Source organism: Streptopelia decaocto (genome assembly GCF_964273445.1).
Source record: "Streptopelia decaocto genome assembly, chromosome: 1".
In the NCBI taxonomy this organism is placed as follows: domain Eukaryota; kingdom Metazoa; phylum Chordata; class Aves; order Columbiformes; family Columbidae; genus Streptopelia; species Streptopelia decaocto.
Genome location: NC_138663.1, coordinates 88,760,274 through 88,782,789, shown reverse-complemented (window position 1 = coordinate 88,782,789; position 22,516 = coordinate 88,760,274). Strand labels below are relative to the sequence as shown.

The window sequence follows — 22,516 nt, the reverse complement described above, 5'->3', positions numbered from 1 at the left end:
TAAAAAACCCTTTTCTTGAATACATTCCCCTTTGACTTTAAAAGCATTTAAAATTCTTTATCTGAACAAAAGTGTAGAAAAATACTCTGGGATGAAATCTCATCAAACTCTTTCTCAGTGTAAATAGTTGAATGCTTCGTATGCTTGATCTCTGTCTAGTTTAAACTAAAACTAGAAGTTATTACACATACCGTAGGTTTCTAAGTGCAGCAATTGTCTGTTCTGTGAGCTGATGATCACTTACTGTCTGTTTGACATCACATCACAAAAAATTGCGGTTAGACTTTATGTTCACCAGTTTGTCAATCCCAATATCCAAGGGGAAAGAAATTTCTTTCTACCTCTACAAATCATGAATCCAAAAAAAAGCGGGGGGGGGGGGAAGAAACAGGTCAGGGAAAAGACACGATGTTGTACAGATAATAAATCTTGGGATTATAAGTCCTTCATTTGCCTCCTTCTGTGTAATCCATTTTAAAACACTTGGTGAACAGTCCTTTACAGACCCTGAGGTACTAATGCCATGATTTCCGAAATTCTCAAATGGTAGTACTCTTGTATAATCCTATAATAGCAAAATGATTTATTCTATAACCTATGCTCTCCAAATTATTCTCAAAAATGAGATTTTGCAGTTCTGCAGATATATTGATTATGAAATATCTTTTTAAAACTCGATATTAAGGCTCTAGCATTTTTGCTTTTTGCTGTTTCTTCAAAAGAAAGAAATCGGAAATTTTTCTCATTTTAGGCATTTAAGTTCAAAAAGCCAGTCGGATGCAATAAGGTCATGACTTTAGAGATACATTCTAGCACTTCTGGATGTATCACAGGATAGAAGATTGATATACCATGTTTCCTCCAAAACCCTCAGGCTTCATGACTTTGTTTTATGGTAGGCCTTTAAAAGTCCAAACTAGCTACTTTTTCAGGGGCAGTAGTCAGACAAACAAACTTTTAAGGAGAGCCGTTTTAAGAGCTAAAGGAGCAAAATCGTATAGGAAAATTCCTACCCAACTTCACCTTTTGTCAAAATTCCCAGAGCATTAGTCTGATGACATATATTTTCACACATATGCGTACATCTTCGGGGAAGCACTTGCTTTCACTTATTTTTAAAAATTAAGTAGAAATAAAACAAAGGGGTGGTGGTTTTTTTTTCAGAAATAAAACCTAGGATGCTTGGCTTTGGTAGCTGTTTAAGAAGCTGCTAAGTTATTCAGAGGTTATGTTCAGCATCTGTTAATTGTACTCTTACACTTGAGGATGTCTCTGTTTTGAAATGAAAGACAAGCTATGAAATCGGCTTTTTAATCCCTCCACTCTTCCTGGATCTTATTGGCTAATAAAACCTTGTTTTGTTTTAGTGAAAGCAACTGATTCTAACAAAATAAAACTTGTATGACAATATCCGTTGTAATCCTTTAACATAAGGGAGTGATAATTTTCTGAAGTGAAGCTTCTACCTTTAAGGCCTCTCCTAGCTTCAGTTCATATCTGAAGACACACTGTTACAGGTTCGAGCTCTCTTATTTTGTTTTCTTTTGTTCTGCCCTTGAAGTTTAAGGAAAACTAATTCAAACAGCAGTCAGTGGAGGGGGTAAGAACTTATTTCCTCTAAAGATCTAAGGGAAGCTATGATTTTCATATAAACTTAATTAGTAAATGTGTAAAGGGAACGTAAGGAGACATGTATTCTTCAAAGGCACTTAAATACCCAGGAAAATATCATGTGAATCAAGCTTTGAGATTCCTCTTGTTACTCAGTTCAGTCCTGATTTGCTGAAACTGTTAGCCTTTGAAGAGTGAAATATGTAATTCATTTCAAGTATGTGTGTGAGTCCATGTAAGTAAATCATGTGCAAGTGCTTTTCTGGGGCATGATAACCTTGAGTACATTTTAAACGCTTTCTACAATTGGAGGATAGTCAGATATTCTGATATTCTCACAGCATTTCTTTTCATACAGGCCATAGTGGATGACACTCCATAGATAGATATTGCTATAAATAGATATTTCAGGTATTTTGTCATCATTAGAACAAAAATCTAAGTGTCATTACATTTCTTCCTCATAGCATGCTCAGTTATTTCACAAGCATTGATGTAGGAGTTCAAAGTGTTAGTAAAGCAAGATGAACCACACTGTGGAGGGCAGATGGTTTGGCAGTTGCAGTGAAAGTACAAGTCACCATGATCTCGTGGTGTGGCACAAAGGAAAGGTGATTATTTGTTGTGAAGTAATGCTGAATATTTTGCTTTTCTGGGATGTGATGAAACTCGAGAACTCGAATATGCCATCTGTTATTTCTCTTCCCACTTCTACAGGATGTGTGAGTTTCTTGAATAGTTTTGTGTTTGTTTCATTGATGACTACAAGTAACTCTGAACTATTAAAAAAGTCAGGTTTTAAGACAGCTATTGAAGGTTATTTTTAAAAATAAGGCATTTAAGTTCAGCAATACAAACTGTACTATAGTCCTTCAGTCACTGTGAATGACCTAACACATATTTTATCTGTTTAAGGTGAGTTTGGAGAAGTATGCAGTGGACGTCTGAAGACACCAGGAAAAAGGGAGATACCTGTTGCAATTAAAACTCTGAAAGGTGGCTACGTGGACAGGCAGAGAAGAGATTTCCTGAGAGAGGCTAGCATCATGGGACAATTTGATCACCCAAATATAATTCGCCTTGAAGGAGTTGTTACAAAAAGTAAGTTACTCTTAATAGCTGTTTGTTGTTTTTCCCATTCTGTGTCATTTAGCATCAAAATTAAGTATTGCTTCCACGTTCAAAATGGATGGCAATTCTCCGAAATTATCCAAATCATAAAGTGCAGCAGAAACTGTAGAGCTTGGGACCATAATAGGAAATGCACAGCCTATACATTTTCCATTAGAAATATTTAATGTTTATTTTTTAAACTAAAAATCCTCCTCATTCAAATAAAGTCTTTACAGATTCTTTTGAAATAGGCCTGTAGAGTTGGCTTATAGGTAAGTGGAATACAGTAGAGAAAATCATAAATGTAACTGAGTTTACAATTAAGTCAAATAATAATGTAAAGTAGCAGTTATAAGTCTTCTTTTCCCACAAGCACTCTTTATTTGGTTGTGGTTTACTATTTTGGTACCAGAAGAGATCAGTTTCCTATTTTAGAGAAATAAAATGTAAACTCTTGTAACCTTATTGTACACTTGGAAATTACTCACTAAAATTCCAGAATAATCTGTGAAATGTCTTACTCTTTATACATGTTGCAGCTACAAAGAGATATCCCTTGCCTCTGAAATCTGGCATTTTTAGCAGGGTTATGGGCTTTTCTGAAATGCTCAAATATCATTTGATTATGAAGTCTTATTTACATGCATGTAAGTTCTTTAATGCCAACATTTTGCAGTAATGAATTAAAAAACTGATGAGATATGCTCTTCTCAAAACTAATCATTGCCTCAACTAAGCCATTTTGTTTGCTTATTTGCAGTACTTATGTTTTTCTTTTACAGATCAATTATTGTCTGTATAAAACAATTATCTCTTACCATCACAGTAAACACAATAAATATGTTATGAGTATTTCCTGGTTTTACCTTGTTAGAATATTAAAAGCTGAGTTTTTAAAACAATGTACTGGAATGAAGAGGGAAGTATAGTGCCTGAACTCAAGTCATTAGAATGGAATTTCAATAGGTGTATGGGATGACTTTATTCAAATCTGTCTCTCTGTGGTTCTAAATTAAGATTAAGAGTATTTTTGTTTCTTCACACAGTATTCCACGGATAAAGTTATTACTATTTAGGAAAATTTGTTTACTGAACTAACAAAATCCATTACATTGTGGACTTCTGGAAATATATGACATAGTCTCCTCCATTACTCCCTCATCAGTAACTGTTCTGCTTACAACGAACAAGAACACAAGTTAATACTGGTTGAGCAGCATTGGACATCTTTGTCAAGAGATGTAAATATGTAGGGACTTAATTGAATTTATCTCCTTGCTTTATAATGGGCAGTATAGCAGCAATTAAATTCCACCAGCCTTCACCAGCATGGGCAGTTTATGAACCAGTATCACCGGTATGGCTAGGATTCACGTGGTGGATCTAGTAGTGTATGTCTCATTTCTGAAAAGGCTAATGACTGTGATTTATGAACATTGTTTAAATCCAATTAGATGGTGCACACAGAGTACAGTATAATGCATTTGGCAATGGCATGCTTGTTTAATCTTTGCCACATTTATAAATTTTCTTTCTGTAATGTCTCGCCATCGGTCTAGAAAGAAATGAAGATTGCATTAAGAGAAACAAACAGATAAATCACTGCTCCAACATTAGAGTCTTTTTTTCTGTTCTACAGGAAAAGTGATTATAGACAACTATAAGTCAAGAAATCATCATTAGCAGTTCTGCTTTTCTTTAAAGAGTCAACAAACTTTGGTATTGTTTTTGCAATGTTTGCTTAGAAGTAATATAAAAATAGTAAGCGTTACTGTTATAGCCACACCGTCCTATAAAAATATGCATCTCAGATAAAAAATACATAGAGAAAGTTTGAAAGAAAATATTTTGGGGTCAGGAAGGTTTAAAAAATAAAACAATTATACATCAATAATCATAGAATTAAAAGATACATGAGTTGTCAACAAACTTCACCCTGAGGCATGGAAAGTGCAAGTTACATAAAGTGTAAAGAGCAAAGTCTTGCAGTACTGCTGTACTGCAGTTATGAAGTAGGAGGCAGGCTGAGCAATAGACACGCACACTCTGCTATGCTTCTGCTTTGCCAGTTTATCTTGAGGGTGTTGCCTTGCATTTATCCTGCCCCACCTGTGGTATTTAGAAAATAACATGGCTTCAGCTGGGAGCAGAACAGTTACTTTGCATTCCACTAAATCCTAAATCTAGGATTGTACAACCCAATGCAGGACAGAAATTTCCTATAAGTAAAAGAAGTGTTGTAAAACTCAGACAGAACCTTGTCCTAGCCAAATTATTTATGTAATGATAGCATGATTAAAAGGTGTTTTGTGTTAAAACTTAGATTAATAACAGCAGAATCTATTTATCTGAGGTACATTACAGTTCCACTAACCTATAAAGGCACATTGGGTGCACTAAAATTGATTAATAGATGTGTAATGCTGTTCTTAGCACATGGTTTCGTCTTCGTAAAGATTAGTCATTGACTTCTAGCAGCTACTGATATATTTTGCATCAGTTTGTAAGCAGTACCTTCCACTACAGTGTCATTGACTATTGAACGAAAAAAGAAAAAGGATTTGATTGTAATAAGCAGAAGTGCTCTACCGAGTCAATAGCTATTGACTGTGGCAATAACAAATTTGCCTGTTCATTGCAAATGAGAGCTTTTATCTGGTGCTACCAGCTAAGCAGATGTTAACTTTTAAATGATACTGTTTTTGAAATTGCTATGGAATATGTACTGTACAGGATGAAAAAATGCTAAACTAAGCCTGCACAAAAGTAGGTCTGAAACAGAGTTTTAACCCCCTTTTCTCATTGCTTCATTTCTTATTTGTCCTAACTGTGATCCCTAATCACAGAGAGCAGTAGGCAGAACAGTTGCTGTCGCACACGCTTTCTGTGAGCAGAGAGTTCATTTCAAGGGCAATTGCCGGGCCAAGGCAAATACACCATAGCACAGAATCTGGATCTGGTTGTTCGCTTATATTGCTAATCAGAAGTCACAAGGGAAACTTTATTCCTGTTTGGTTTGTTTTAGCAACACCATTCCTTGCATGATTTGCCATAAAAGGCTGCTAATTGCGTAGCAAATTTATGAGAGATACTTAGGTACTTGATATAAACATCTGTGTTTCCCGTTCAGGTCATATTAGCACAGTGATAACTTTGGGACTTCTTCTGGGGTGTGTCAGGGCATGCTCAGCTGAGTTGTTTGTCATTATCCAAGCTGCTGCTATTTCATAAACAGGTATAAGAAAAATAAAACTTCTTTCTCCAGCGTGAACTTATGTAACTAATGTAGAGATCTGTGGTATATAGAAGATGCATCTTCCACTTCTACATCATGTCAAAGTCTGTGCTGAAGACTTTCCATGGAAGTCTGTAAAGTAAATTAAAGCTATGCTTACTGCAAACACCTGCCAACATAACTATATCTACAAGAGACAGGAAAAGGTGGTCTCTGACTCTTGTAACTGTACTGGAAGAAATCATTAGTGTTACACTAGCCAAGTTGGAATCTATAGTTTGTTTAGCTTGATGGTATTGTACACAATAGTTTAAAACACAGCTTTGTCAGTACTCTGTAATACTGTGTCAATACAATATATCAATGCATGCAAAGGCTTTATTGTAGCCGTAATATTTAATTTTGTTCCCCTCCCCCTCAGACTTTACCCTAAATAACTTTCAGTTGTTAAAATTAATTTCTAAGGATTTGCTTTCCTTTTATGAACTTTGACTAGTGGAGCATTTGCACCTATCACTTGTACTAGAGGAATTTTTTAAGGCATTCATTTTCCTTATCAATATTATGTATATTATTGTTCTCCAGAATCATTTTCAAATTAATCACTTCACAGATGGAGGACAAATGAAGACAGCACCTAGATTCTTTGGGTCCATGTAAGCTCACATCAGCGTAACATCAAGTCTCAGTTTAGAATGACACCTTCAACTGTTCTGCTTTAGTGATTTTCAAATTGTGAATGCCATCCCAGTTCTGAAATCTTTAGTCAGTCATCTGGCAGACCGAATTCAAAGCTTTAATCATTGAGTTTCTTTTTAAATTACTACATAGAACCTATTCAGTGCAAGAAGAGTCATAACTGACCCATTTGTTATTTACCAAAAATGCAGGAGATAACAATGATCTTTTTTTATTTTTTATTTTTTTTAGACAAGACATTATCTTCTAGGCCTTTGAGCCCTTAGTGTCATGAATCTAATGTTGCCCTTTCCTCCAACCTGTTAATGGGTGGTGACTGATAAATGGAATTCAGAATTCATTTTGAAAGGTGACATATATGCAAAAGGCTTGAGCAAATTTTTGTGGCAGTGTTTGCAACATTCTTACCTTGGTCATGGATGGCAAAATCGTACTCCCAAGAAACGTGATTGTGCAAAGTTTAGATGTTGACCTCTTAAGACTTGTGACTATTTCAAATAGGCTACACTGTGATAGCTTATACATCAAAAAATATGACCTACATTACAGTATTTATAATTGATTTCTGAAAAGTAAAACCTTCAGGGTCAACACAAAACATACAAAGTTAATAATTCCATGTTAGCACTATAATGTTGTTTATAACCTCCAGTGTAACCAGTTTCAAATCTTGACATTTACTTCTGTCAGTAATGTCATCACTGAGATGTCACTGACAATCAGTGATAAGACAAGTGGCAATGGGTGCAAATTGGAACATAGGAGGTTCCACTTAAATATGAGAAGAAACTTCTTCTCAGTGAGGGTGACAGAGCACTGGAACAGGCTGCCCAGGGAGGTTGTGGAGTCTCATTCTCTGGAGACATTCAAAACCTGCCTGGACACATTCCTGTGTAACCTCATCTAGGTGTTCCTGCTCCGGCAGGGGCATTGGACTGGATGATCTTTCGAGGTCCCTTCCAATCCCTAACGTTCTGTGATTCTGTGACCTCTAGGGACAGATGTACTTATTGGGGGCCAAAACGGCTTCAGACCCACCCCTTACACTGGCAGACACTTGCACCTGCCTTGTGTAACACAGATGCACAGCAGGATTTGAAGACATTACTCATCCCTGAATATCTTCTATTCTGCTTATAGACACAGAGTCGTGGTGAGACTGTATGTGTGTCATATTAGCCTGTGGGCTTTACATGGCATTAGACATAAAGCTAAATTTTCTGATGAAACATACGGTAGCTGTGCACATAAAGTACACAAAACAGCAGAATTTCAGTTGTGTTATAAGTTGTTCAGTAAGTGGAGCTGCAAATTTGAATTTGGCTTACTAACTTTATTTTCCTTTGTATCCTTTTTCATAGATGAATATCACAAGACATTAGTGAATGCAGTGTTGCTGTAGCCAGCAAATTAATGCAAAAACCACGACCACCACCCACACTATGAGCCAAATTTACTAGTTCAATTTATTAAAATATCATCCAAAATAAGGAGTTGAAAGACTGCTGTGACACAAAGAAAACTAAGTATCTGCAGTCTTCTTGCAAAATAGGTTACCCTTCATGAACTTGTATTCCAGGAATGTAATTAATCTTTATAGTACTAAGTTATTTTTATGCATACATGCATGCATGAATGTGGATATTTCGAATAATACAAACAAACTACTATGCATTCTGTTTGTTACAGGTTGCTGGCAAAAATTAAGAATACACAATAGTTGTTTGTTCTGAATGACACATACTTAAAACAAATCAGATTTTATCCTCTAAAAGTAAAATTTTTCTTTCATTCATTACATTCTGAGATTTATTTTTTTTTTTCAAAAATCAAAGGTCCATTATGGTTTCCTGCAGTTCAAATCAGTTACATTTCTGTGTTCTGCTTTTCTGTTTTGCAGCTGGCAAGCTATACATTATAAGAGCCAATTCTACTGTAACATCTTTCACAGGACAGTAAGCAATGAAGAAATACCATTTGGTCAAACAGTTGAACAGCTAATATTTGTTAGCAGCGGTTTCATCTGACCATGATACAGTATCTAACATAACTAAACTAAACTAATTCTACTTCTATAGGTTACCTCTGAGAAACGAGATCTTTTACCTTCAGATGTCTGTATTCGGACACGTAGTACCTGACTTTCAAAGATTTTTAGGTGCTTTGATGTGAGATATGGTTCTAGTAGAAAAATAGGTGACAGAAATCATTCCTACAAACAGCCATAAAACAGATAAAGTCCTGTAGATAAGAAACAGCCAAAATTTTCTTTTTTTAAGGAAAAGCGTGGTCATCAATTTGCATAATTAGCATCATTATTAACTGCAAGTGATTGCTTTTCCATATATCTTCTGAATAAAGTACGCAATTTCTTCCTCCAGCATGAAAGTGGAGAAGAATATGGTACAATAAGTTAAAGGGCAAGATGGTTATAGTGTGTAGGTCAGGGGTGTCAGACTCATTTTCAGCAGGGGCCACATCAGCCTCTCAATTGCCTTCAAAGGGGCCAGTGTGATTTTAGGATTGTATAAATGCAACTATTCCTACATTTATACAGTCCTAAAATTAGATTTGGCCCTTTGAAGGCAATCACCAGGTTGATGTGGCCCCCACTGAAAATTAGTTTGACACCTCTGACATACATGCTATATGAAGGATGGGGGATTTTTTTAACAACTGTAACCAGAAAATTTCATGAATAACAGGGGGAGACAAGATTGCACTGTGCTGACAGGTTTGCTGCAACAACATGGCTCATTCATTGCCTGTTCAGGAAAACCATATAAGCAATGAGGAGAACGATTATAAGTGACAATTGCAGTTGCAATTGACGGTTAAAGGAGTGAGGGGGTTAAGGAGTGTATATAAAGCAATCCATAATCCTGATTCACAAGCTGTGTTTGGTTAATTTGTTTTGGTAACTCTACATTAATTTCTTATTCTTTATAGAGATGATAACACACTAGTAAACATGTGACTGAATATTGGTAAAGGCCCATTGCAACTTTGTTATTGCTAAATCTTGGCTGAGAAGTGAGATGTTCTCACTGAAATTAATACCAGGACATGCCGAGTTTGAAAATAATTGATAGTGATAGCTAAGAGTTCTGCTGTATTTTAGAGCCCAGCAAAGTCAGATTATATCAGACACATTATTTGTTAAGCTTCAACCTAATTGTAAAATATTACAATCTGCCCAAAACTGAAACAGGGTTGTGTCCTTTTAAAAGCCAAATTCAATAACATTTGTACTATTTTTCAAGAACAAATCACTCTTTTGTAATTCACAATATTGGGCTGTGAAGGACACTGACAGGTCATCTTGTCCAGCTTCCTGCCCCAAAGCAGAATCAATTATATTTAAACTAGTCTGGATAGATGGTTGCCTATCCTATTCTTAGAAATCCCTGCTGGTGAAGATTCCATAGCCTCCCTGGGCAATCTGTTGAATGTTTAACTTAACCTTTTTTGTGTTAAATTGAATTTTTTTTTTTTTTTTTTTTTGCTGCCCCTTAAAGCCTTTAACTCTTTTCCTGTCTGTGGTGGAGGAGTTTATGCTTTTCCTCTTTGCAACATTATTTTACATTTGTAGACCATTTTAATGTCTCTACTGTCTTCAGTAAATCACCCAGGTTTTGTCAAGTCTTTCTTCATAGTATATGTTTGCTAGATCTGTGGTCATTCTTAATGCTTTCCTTTGGACTCTTTCCAGACAATTAATATATTTTTAAAGTATGGCTTTCAAGAGTGGATGCAGTTGATGATGAGCCTTACCTTCCACTAGCAAACAGGAAATAATTGTTTTAAATGTAAACTCTGTTACTCATATTTAAATATGTGTGGTTTTCAATAGCAACCATTGTTAGGATTTATTTTGATTTATTATTACCTATAGATCCTTCTCTGTGAAACGTTTGGCTGTTCAGTCTTTCCTCCAGGATGTATTCATGTGGTTGTTTACTGCCGCCTCCATTGACCTGCTTTGTCTTCCAGAATTTTGTTCTGTCTTTTCTCACACATTTCCCTGGCATGCTAAGTCAATTTGCCTTCTGAACCTTATCTTCACAAGCTCCTTCTATTTTGCTGTCTTTTCTTAGATTTAGAAACACACAGTTCCTGCATCACACTCATTAAGGAGAAAACAGAACAGTAGCAAAACCTTGGACCGTACTGTTCGTATCTTTCCAATGAACCACTGAGGACAGTTCCCCAACTGTTATTACCCTGAATGTGCAGTACTTTCATCTGAATAGGAAACAGTGGTGCATTCTCTTGACTGTGACCCATCTGGGATACACATATATGATATTACTGTCACTCTTCTATCTATGAGAGCTGTTTATCGTGGGCAGAAATGAGGCTGGTGTGGTATTTGCTCTTGAGAAATGTGTGCAGGTTGTCACATACCACTTTGCCATCCTGTATTTGGAAATGTTTTAATTATTATTTCTGGTTCTAAGGAATGGAGTTAGTCTGACTGAGTCCTCTTTCCTTTTTAATCCATTGTGCTGTGGTAAACTTCATGAGGCATAACTTGATCAAGTAAAACTGAAACTGATTTAAGTCTTGATACCTACAACTCTTATAACTTTTTGTTATTCTAAAAACATATGCAGACCAGCAGCAAAACAGTGAACTGCAAATCAAATTGTCATTACCATGTGCAAAAGTTGTGTGTTCTGTTTCATCTTTTCAGTTAATTCCATCTACAGGATACAGACAGGTGTTCATTATATGTTTCGGGGATCATCATGACTATCATATGCAGTCACACACATCCATCTGTACTGCCCAGTATATGCTTGTGAAATACCTCCACAGTACCAGCATAGTGAAATTTCTGGGAGATGCAGCTTAGTTAAATGCCAGTGGACATTGCTTAATTCACATGTTATCACGTCTGGTTCATTAGAAAACCAGAAAAGCCAAAACACTTCAAAAAATCGTACAGCTATATTCATTGCAATAGCTGATTAAAATTAACCCTTCTTTCTTAATAACTTCTATTTTGCAAATTCAGCCAAGACCTTCAAATGATAACATAAATTTCTTGCAAATATAGATTTCTCCGAAAGTTCCTCATGGAGCTGTTGAGGATGAGGTTGCAAAGCATGTAAAATCAGGTATGAATGGTAAAAATCTCAAAAATAAATGGGTAATGTTTTTGAATTCCCAAGACAGAATAAATAAACTAAGCCATAAAATTGGAGAGAATATTGATGGAATTAGAAAATCCTAGAACAATGAGTCATTGTATAGACACAAGGAATTTAGTAGTTGTTCATCTGGGGCATGTTAGTTACGAAGTGTGGAAGATAAGGCAACTGAATTAGTACAGACAACAATAACAAAAACCAAATCAAACTTAAAACTCATTTCTTCACTGCCACGATAAATTAATTTTATTGAATTTGGCCATGGTATAGAAACATCAATGGGCATTTTCCTGCCACAGAGCAATGAAAGAATTATCAACTTTAACCGCATTCTTGTGGATGAATGTCTTGTGCATCTAGCACATATCTGCCAAACTTCAAATCACAAGAGTGTTTACATCATCTGAAAGTAGGAAATGAAAGTCCTTATTTACACCTTATCAGCTCAATTGTGATACTCTAGCCTGGGGAAATTTGAGGTAAGTACTAAAGAAAGAGTTAAGTCACATCACTTGTATGGATTGTGATGTAATGCAGTCAGGACTGATGGCTCATTGCCTTAAGGTACTTCGCTTACTACCTTTCTTTCTTTTGTGCTGCCATTAGTCTCTTAGTTTCCAGTTGCAGTACTTGTATTACCAGTCACCTAAAGAATGAAAGACTGGCAATAAAGCTACTGTAGGCTGCATTGAAATAAGAACTTGTACCAGGAAGGCTGTCATAGTTAGGGGAATATATTTCTATATTTTCATGGATTACAGTTGGTTCTTGAAAATAAGCTAACAGATGTGTCTTGCTTAGGGTAGAAGCCATATCATATCAAGTTTTCCCTGTTTCATGACCTTTTGAGTTAAGATGTTACACTAAGACTGCACTTTTATGGGAGAAATCTAGATTAGATATCAAAATAATAGAGATAATATGATGTTTATGTCCTATGGCAGATGTTTTGTCTAGATTCATGTCTGATACCAAGGAACACAGCTTCTCCATGAGGTCAAAAGATGAAAGATGGGAGACATAATAATGGTGACTGTTAAATCCCTATTGTTACTTTGTTATTATTTTTTTTAAGAGAAACAGCTGCCATTCTCACTGGCTTAACTAAACTCAAACTTACATGCATGCATCAAACTAATAATACATCCCTGGTGCTTTCAATTTGACACAAAGTTAATCTCAGTGTATTAACTTAATGTTGCCTAGAATTTCCTTGTGGATGAAAAGTTCCCATTCACCCTCACAGTTTTGTTTGCATTTCTCTCATTCTTGGGATAAGCCTACTGCTTTACATATAGGAAGAGGTTATTGTGGGGACTTACAAAGTCATTTATCATACAATCATTTAGGTAGGAAAAGACCTTTAAAATCATCAAGGCCAGCATCAGTAATTAGTTTAAGGGAGAATGCCAGCAATGTGGTACAGGTTAATATGTAAGGACAAGTTATAGTCCGTAGATTTACCTGAACTAGGGTAAGAAAGAGCCTTGTGATCAGTCTTGTCACCCCAAAATAGGGAGACCATCAGCCCCAGGGAACTGCTAGTTCATCAGGTAGTTATGGTAGTGGTTGTCCAGATATCACCCATGGTCTCTTGTATAAATCTCTGCCTCAAGAGTTTGTCTTTACTACAGCTTAACAGGTCATACCTAAATTTCTAATGGAAGACAACAAGCGTGAGATATCTTTAACAGCAGATTCATATGAAGAAGAAGAATTGAAGTATGGATTGGTAATTTTCTCATATAAAAGATCTGATATTTTATTTTATGGAAACATGAGAGTTGGATATGAGGAAAAAAAACCTTTGGTTATTTACAACATCATCTTTCTAATGCAATGATTGTTATAAACAACTGCACTTGTAATGCTTTGGATGGGACAGAAAGAGAGCAGAAGACAACAGGAAAGGAACTTCTTGAGAAGGAGGTAATACCAGTTTGTCTTAGCAAACTGCAGATAGGTTTCTGTGAGTAAGGAAGAGAAACCAGACACATCCTTCTCACACAGGAATCAAAGCACTTGCATGGAATATTGCAAGTTGGGCCATGCTTCCCATGTGCAGATTAGTTTTCCAGTGTACAGATGTAAAAGCAGCTGAAAGTAATAGTTTTCAGTAATTAGCAAGAAATCTTTGAAATCTGGAAGTGGAACAATCATATAATGCAATGAAAATCTGTTCAGACTTGTTTGAGTTATGATCTGTTGAAAAGTGCCATGTGTTTTCTGTGTTCTGCTCTGGAGAGCAAGTGAGAACTTTAATGACAGAGGTTTGCAGTGAACACACACCCGCACATTTTGCTTCCTGATCTCACTCAGCCTTGCAGCTCCAACCAAGGCAGATAAATTATTTCTGTATCCACCATTCTTCTAGCACTGTCATCAACATTCACAGAATGTATTGCCATCATTTTGATAGAGTTTTCATCTATAAACTGTTTATTGAGAATCTATTAACTCAGCCCATCATTATGTTCTTTCTGTATTCCTGACCTCCAAATTCCTTCCTTTACTTCCTCCCTACTGTGAGTCTTGCTGTATCCTTTTCACAGAGTATAATTATCTTTCTGATTCTTAATACGTACATAGTTCAGGTTCTGGATGAATCAATAATGTAGATGCAAACTGTCTGGGATCCATTCCAGACTCTTGAAGTTTTGGTTGGAAATAGAGTTTGTAAAAAATACCGCTTCTTAAATCTTTCATTTCTTCACAGATAAACATACCCTTGGCACTGCTTATAAATCAGGAGTAGATGATAAACTGTTAAGAGGGATAACTGTTAAGGGGGACACAATTGAAAGAGAAGAATGTTTAAAAAGAAAAAAAAAATAAACACTATAATTAGATGGTGTGAGTTTATAGAGCTGTTGTGGTTTAATGCCAGTGAGTGACTAGGACCATGCAGCTGCTTGCTCACCCCCCACCACCCAAGTAGGATGGGGGAGAGAATCAAAATGGAGGACTGAAACTCGTGGCTTGAGATATGAACATCTTAATAGGACAGCAAAAGAAGAGGAAAAAGCCCCACATACAGAACAAGTGATGCACAGGGCAATTGCTCATAACCTGGTGATACCCAGCACAATCCCAAGCAGTGATCATGAACACTGGTCTCGTATAGCTGATCCTGAAAGAACGAAGACCTGGACAGCAGTTCATGCTGAACACAATTGTCCTTGAAAAGAGAACACCTCAGTCTTGAACAGTGTATCCCAGAAGAAAAGAAAGGCAGAAAAGACAGTTCCAGCTATATAGAGAACATGATGCTAATGGTAGGGAATATCTCATTAGCCAGCCTGGATGTCAGTCTAGGTGCTGTCCTGTCTGTGCTTCCTCACACCTGCTATGTGCACCTGCAGCTGGGAAGTTGAAAAATTCCTTGGTCTCTTTGGCAACACATTCTTTTAATACCAGCTTCAAAATACTGCCTAGCTACTGGAAAGAAAAAAATAATTCTACACCAGGCAAAGGTGTGTGAAGTTTAGTGTGTTATCACATTATTCTCATACTAAATACAAACCAAAGATGGTGCTAGGTATTAAAAATAAGAGATTCTTGCTACTGTGAAGGAAATTAACTCAATCCCAGCAAAACCAGTACAAGAGTTTTCAGTTTAATCATATTCTTAATTTAGGCACAAAACACTAATGGCAATCCTGTAAACACATTTTAAGTCTCACATATATTCAGTCTGACATTCCAGAATAGATTCATGACTACATACATCGGTAAATATTGTCATTCTTCTACTAAACTTTAACAAGGTAATTTCTGCAGAATAAAATTTGAAAGTAAATCAGTTTAACTGATAATTACTTCATTTCAATATTTCATCTAGAGTAGCGTAGTACAGAACTTTCATAATAGAAATCTGAAACAAACTACTGTACCGTTGCTTGAATTCACATAATTTATTTCCTTTCTTCCTGAAACAACACAAACTTGTTAATTTCTCCCTAGACTGACAGTAGCTTGCCACTTTGGGAAGGGGTCTCTACTCTTTTTTCTGCTTTTCTCCTCCCAGCTGTAGTTGAGGACATTCTTCGGCATAAAAACACTGTTCTGCTCTTTTATATATGACTGGCAATTCCAATTTTCAATGAATGCCTTTATAAGAATTGAAAACTATGACTTCGTGCATATGTAATCACTGACTGCACAAAATTATTCTTGCCAGAATCACTGTTGCCAAACTAGCACAGGGAAGATCAGATGAGAGAGGTTTTACTACATGGCATTCACCCTTAACACCAAGTGGTCTTTGAATGTGAGAAAAAAAATCCTCTGAATACACTGATATCCACAAAGAAATCAGTAACAAGCACAACTAATTCTCTTTGGTCAGCAGTATTTTACAGAAAAAGGAAGCAGAATGCCTGTGCATATGCCCATCAGATAGGTACAGGAGCTGCCTAGAACCTGGCTTCTAACATGGGTTATCACGTGTGGGCTGAGACACCTTCACTGAGCATAGGCGTAGAGGTTTTGTTATCTGGCATATAGATTTGTAAATGTAAAGCAATATATAATACATTTCTAATCAAAGAGTTCATCTGAGGTCAAGATAATGGCAAGACTATTCTTGCTTCTAATCTTGGCATCACTTATTTGAGAGAGTCACTTGGTGTTTGTAACCAAGAAGAAAATCAAAACTTTGTACTTAATTTCATTTATATTAGTGAAATGTGAATTGTGAAAGTAATCCTCACCCTGAATTTATACTCTACATTTGTTTAACAAAAAATAACTTTTAGTCAATTGACTTTTTTGGAGCTTCAGCCCTAAGTGTTTTTCTTTACTAAAAACATTAAGCTTTTTTTTCAATGATACTAATTACTGTCTAAAAGTGGAAAGCATTTATTTCCTACTCCTTGTTCATACTGTTACAGGCTAGCAAGGCTAAAAGAGTAGATAATCAGAGCTTTAATTGCAGAACTACAGAATATACAGCAGGCTGCATGAATTCATTCATCTTCAAATGTCACCCATTAAAAGCTATTTCACTCACTCACAAAATTAAAACTCACAAAATTAAAACCTATTATCTCCCTTTTTATGGAAATAACATGAAAAAGGACATCTAAAAATTTAAAAGCCCCTGGAAGTTCTTAACCATCCCATTTATAAAACTTCATCGACATTTCACATGGGAGGTTCCTGCCTTAAATGATGAATTCCATGTCATAGGACTGCTCAAATTTTGCTCAGAATCTTTCCTTCCAAAATCACCAAACCTGGGTAATCAAAAGATGACTGAAATGAAATTTATATTGCTAATTATTAATGGGTTAATCATTTCCCAAAGTCATGGTGAACAAAATTAATCACAAAGGTTTGGGCCAATATTGCAGGCTTGTTTTTTTCTTTTACAAACGCTGTAATTTTAAAGTATTTTGTTTCCATCTAATTTGATAATACATGCATGATTGTTAAATCCAAATATGCAGCATACAATACTTGGAATAGTGCTCTGGGTATCATACATAACAATAAATACATAAAAATTTCAGAGTTCTTGCTTAGCATTGTACTAAAGCTAGTTTCAGTTTGAGCACTGACTGAAAAATTCTTATTTAATAGACAGCTTAAACATACACAGATTGTTTTAACCCATAACAGAAGAACTGTATTTCCAATTACTATTCCATTAAGACTACAAAGGTGATTCAACACAACAGTTGTTATTGCTGTTAAAAGCCTTTATCATATTAATGTTGTCACACCAAGTCTTCTCAGCAACCAGAACTTCAGTATGCATAGGCATTTAACACATCACAAAATAAATGGCTATAACGTTTGTAGAAGTCCTTTCAAACAATTCCCTCATTTTTTTTTCCCCAAATTGCCTGTTTGTCTAGAAGCAACAGGGGAAATTAGACTAGATGCTAATATTCTACTCAAATATTCTGTAACTTCCATCAGTTCCTCCCTAGGAATTGTAAGCTTCTTTCAACATTTGCTTTTTCTCCCAGAGAAGTCATAAGTAAAGCCAAAACTTGGTATAATTGGGATTTTCTAAAATAGTCTCATTCTGAGTAAATATTCCTAAATCTGGATTTATTACCTTCTGCCAACCAAGAGCTAGGAGAACTCCAGCACTTCAGGTTCATAGGAAAGCATTGTCTTTCACAAGGATCTCAAGGTTATGTTAATTAAGGTTGAAGACCTGAACAGCAGTTTTGCCCTTCCAAGTTTTCATCTTCTTCACGTTACAGATAGACCCCCCCTAAATTTAAGTCTGGAGCAGAGATTAGGGGACTTGATATGGAGGGGCAGGCCTTTTAAAATATTTTGCCAAGAACTAGGTTATAGTGGTCTGCTTCTCAGAAATGAGGCCAGAATATGTAGATGCTTTTTATTATTCTCAAACTGATAAAATTAAGGAAAATCAGAGTTAAAATGAAGCTGAAAAGTAAACCCAAAAAAACATGGAAATAAATAATCCATACACCTGAACTACTCATTGTGCTATCATGCAAACACCTCATACGGAAAATAAGCAAAGCAGCATTTGTAGAAAAATGTTCTTTTTCATTATTATTACTTATTGCCAGTAGAGAAGATAAGAGAAATGGTTTCAGACACACAAACCCTTCTTCAGATTATTGTGTTGAGGCTGGGTGCCAGAAAGCTTCCCTGCTCTTCCCAAGAATATTGCTTGGATACTAAAAGAGACAAACCTATGCGTTTGTATAGTGTTTCCACGAGGCCATCACAAATCCAGCAGTGCTGGTGTCATGGCAGTGCCTCTATCCCCACACTAGATCAAACAAAGCCAACGCTAAGTCTCCCCTGGCCTCCGGGCAAAAGCAGAAAAGGAAGGAGGGTTAACATTAAAATTCCTTCATGTGTTTCATAATACACATTGCAAGTACAGGCTCAGGTTCACTGAAGTACATGGGTGTACTTCACTGTACAAGGCCTGTTAAACCTTAAGTATTTTTTTAATGGAAATTCCCAGTCTTATATAAATATTAATATGACTAATAAGAGTTAAGAAATGTTTACAGTAATTCCTAATACTTTAAATGCAGTTTATTACTGAATATTAAAAATCTCAGATAAGGCCCTTCAAAATCGTTGCACTGTCCTAGAATTACAAAATACTAAAAATTATTCTAGGCTTTGTAATCTTTATTTCTTCTAAACATCATAGAGCATGTTCATTTTGTATTTCCTTGCATTTCTACTGAAATTATTAAAGCTCTTATTTTAAGAAAAAAGCAAGTTACAAGCTAGCCAGAACATATGGATTGATTAAGTTGAATATACAGTTGTTTGTCACAGCTAGGCCAATCCAAAACAGGTAAATATATATCCAAATCTCCTCCAAACCTCTGTGCTAAGATCTTTCATCAGTCCTTCTGTCCCCCCCTTTTGCTTGCACTTTTATTTTCTGCGAAGCACACATATCTCCCTACATATTTTTCCTTCTTCCAGATAGATGTATTTCTAGTGTTCCTCTCTCTTCTGTTTTTTCTAATAAGTATTTCTGATCCAAAGCTTTTAAAAAGAGCTCTTTAGGAAGTTTTAGTACCTTTTCCCATTGTTTGTAACTGAAAGCTGATTCTTCAACAAATGCACAATCTTCTGCTCCATGGATTTCTTAGAGTTGTCCTCCACATGTGTGCTCTTAGGGCACATCTGCACCACATATATTTTGGTTACAGCATTTTTTTGCGGGATGCTACTGCATCCTATTGTTTCCAGCGATCTAATGGCTCTCTTCAAGAGCCGTTTGTGAATCTGGGCTCCGTGAGTACTTTGAAAGACTGATGCACTTCTAAGAAAAATCACCTAACTGTAGGCAAGATACAATTGCTGTCCTACTGAGAATGATGGCAGCTGACTTTTGAAAAAGAGCTGTCCTGCTGGGGATGTTGTGCAGTAGGATGTTACTCTTCAGTCTTTTCTGAGAGAAACTTATGCAGAACAGCAGGGAAAAAAATGACCCTTTTTTTCCAAAATAGAATTTTCAAGTGCACACAACTTCCCTAAGATAGAGCAAAAAGAGAAATTTTAAGCATCTTATATTCCGTTTTTTAAGACTATTCAGGAGAAATATGTGATGAAGCTTGTTCAAATTCTGTCCTGGTTTTGTTAACAAGACCAATTCTCTTTTAGGGGTTTTTCCTTTCAGCTCAGTTCTTCAAAGTACCTTCTAAGTAACTGCACTTTTCTGAATTTAGCTACATGTTTTCTCAGACACAGCACCCCGAAACTCATAAGAGCAGCCAATGGAATACAGGAGAGGCTCATGTTTAGATTTATTGCTATAACAACTAAGAATTCTAATAACATCCCATAATTGAGAGGGGTGTATTTGCAAGGAGGTGGAGACAGAACAGGTGACTAAAACTGACCAACTGAGTATTCCATCCCATACACATCACACACCCTATAAAAGAGGGAGATCACAAGGGCCTCGCTCTCTTCAACCATGGCCAGCATCTGAAGAGCACCCTGCCTGCCGTCCCTGCAATCCGAGGCCTGAGACCTGGCACTGCTAGCAGGGATATTCAAGATTGGGTTTTGTATATTTTGTATTATTTTCTCTATTTATTAGGAGCATTAGTAAAGCATTTTAAAACTTCTTCCAGCTTGCAAGTCTAAGTCTCCCTCCCTTTTCCTTATCATTTTTCCTATGCGGGGAGGGTGAAGGGTTAACAGAGAGCATCTGCCATGGTTTATTGTCACCTTGCAATTAAACCATGACAATTTCTTAGAGAGCTCTTCCTGAAGTGTGTTTTGATTGCTCACAAATATTCAGAAAATCCATTTACTTTTCATGAGTAATACTCATAATTCGAGATGAGCCGAATTCAATTTTAAACGCACAGCAGAGTTTATTCTTAGATGAAATCACCAACAATGGCTACGTAACTGCAGCCCAAAAAATTAAGCAACTGGTCATGCTTTGATGGATGGTGTTGCAGACAAGTTCTTGTGATCCTTCTGCATTTTTCAAGCCACAGAACTGAAGTTAAATGTGGGTCATCTTTTGAAGTGAGATGCTGAAACCCACTGAAGTGAGGTAGTTATTCTAAGGCAGACAAAAGGAGCTTTGGATTGTTCCAGGTGTCTGAACAGCAGTATATATCCACAGCACATCCTAAGACCGAAGTGATCCCTCAGTATAGTTAATCTCTAATCTTAAGGACTAGCAAGAGCACCCTCGTTTTGTAATAGAGATGTTGCTGCATCCCTCCAACAGTAGTTTATATTTTGTTTTCCTGTTTCTTCTATTCATACACCTTGGTATCTTGCTAAATCTACTAGCATAAATGATATCATTTCTCTTGAGGACACGTCAGGAAATTACTGTTTCTAATTAAATTAGTCAAAGTCTATTTAGTAAATGAAGAACATTCTGAGTTTTATATTGGCTGCATATTTAGGACATTTAAATATTCTAATGGTACTCTCTCCTTTGAGTTAAGATTCCAAGGTCTAGATTTTAAAACAGTGAGTTTAAAAATTCAGGCTGCTTTAAAAGTTGCTCAGACAAAGGCAGATAAAGACCTACAAGTTTTTGAAAGTGACAGAATTATTTGTGAGTGCTCTGAGATGATGTCATTTACTTGAGTGGAATGTGGGGAAACGAAATTAGACCACCCTTTGAAAATCTGCTGAACGTTAGAGTACACATTTACCTCTGCAGAGCAAAATGCATTTCATAGAGGTTTTGATTTTACTGACTTAGGTATCCAAGGACAAAATTTAGCCTTGAAAAGATTTCACTGTATTATTTGCAAAGTAATGGAAATCTCCCCATGATTTGGTTGGACTGGCTGATCCCCAAAGGTCCCTTAGGATCTCAAACATTCTGTTATTCTGTGATTTCAGTAGGGGTGAGCACACTAATTTTTGTTATTTGTTGTTGTGTTCTAATGTTTTATGATATGTATTGCAAAACACTGTTTAGTGATCCTAGGACATATAATTTATGGAGGTAAAAATTTAGGGATAACACTATCATTTTTGCTTGTGTGCATCAAAAAGTTCTAAAATAACTTGTTAAAAGCCTATCCTCTCCGTGCTTTCTAAAGGTACTGAAAACATGGTCCAACAAATTCACCAGGGTTAAATCTTAGCCATGTTTCTGATCTATTTTTTTCCATTCCAACTCAAGCTTATTGAATGCTCTACAGAATATGACATCATAATTTCAAAGTTTTATTAAGCTATTCCTCATTAAAACCTTCCACATGTTCCCTCATAAAAGATTATAAAGTAATGTGCAATTCCAGGTGGTCTAGGAAGGATAAATCAATAAAATCATGTGAGAGAAAAGTTGACCAGTTTTCAGTGCTTTCCATAATGGATATATTACAAATAATTTTGGAAAAAATGCTCTCAACCTTCTTCTAGCTTCCCTGAGGAAACACTAGTAACAATAAAAAGCAGGTTTTATTTTAGAATGGAAGGTGCTCATAACAGAAGCCATCCCTCAGCCAGACATTGAGTGATAACATTGGGTAATTCCCCTATTCAGAAACAGGAAAACTCTTTCTACATTCTGTTATTTAGTATTTCATTACTAAATGTTACAGTTCTGCCTTCATGAGGGTGCAGTTAGGAGTGGAAACATGCTGAATTCATTCAGTTGCTTCCTGCCAAACTGAAAAAAAAGCTCATTATAGCCCTTTGACTCACTTCCACAAAGCCTTCATCTGTAGAGTTCCTAAGAACTTCTCTT

The 22,516-nt window shown here is 36.1% G+C and overlaps 1 protein-coding gene across 1 annotated transcript in view; it reads left to right on the top strand.

Annotated features, from left to right (window-relative positions):
* Positions 1-22,516, top strand: part of EPHA6 (EPH receptor A6) — a gene marked incomplete at its 5' end in the record, with an annotated part of 487,187 nt that overhangs the window by 377,300 nt on the left and 87,371 nt on the right. The window contains one exon of the mRNA XM_082057768.1: positions 2,527-2,712. Coding sequence (XP_081913894.1) covers positions 2,527-2,712 — 186 coding nt within the window. The remainder of the gene's footprint in view (positions 1-2,526; positions 2,713-22,516) is intronic.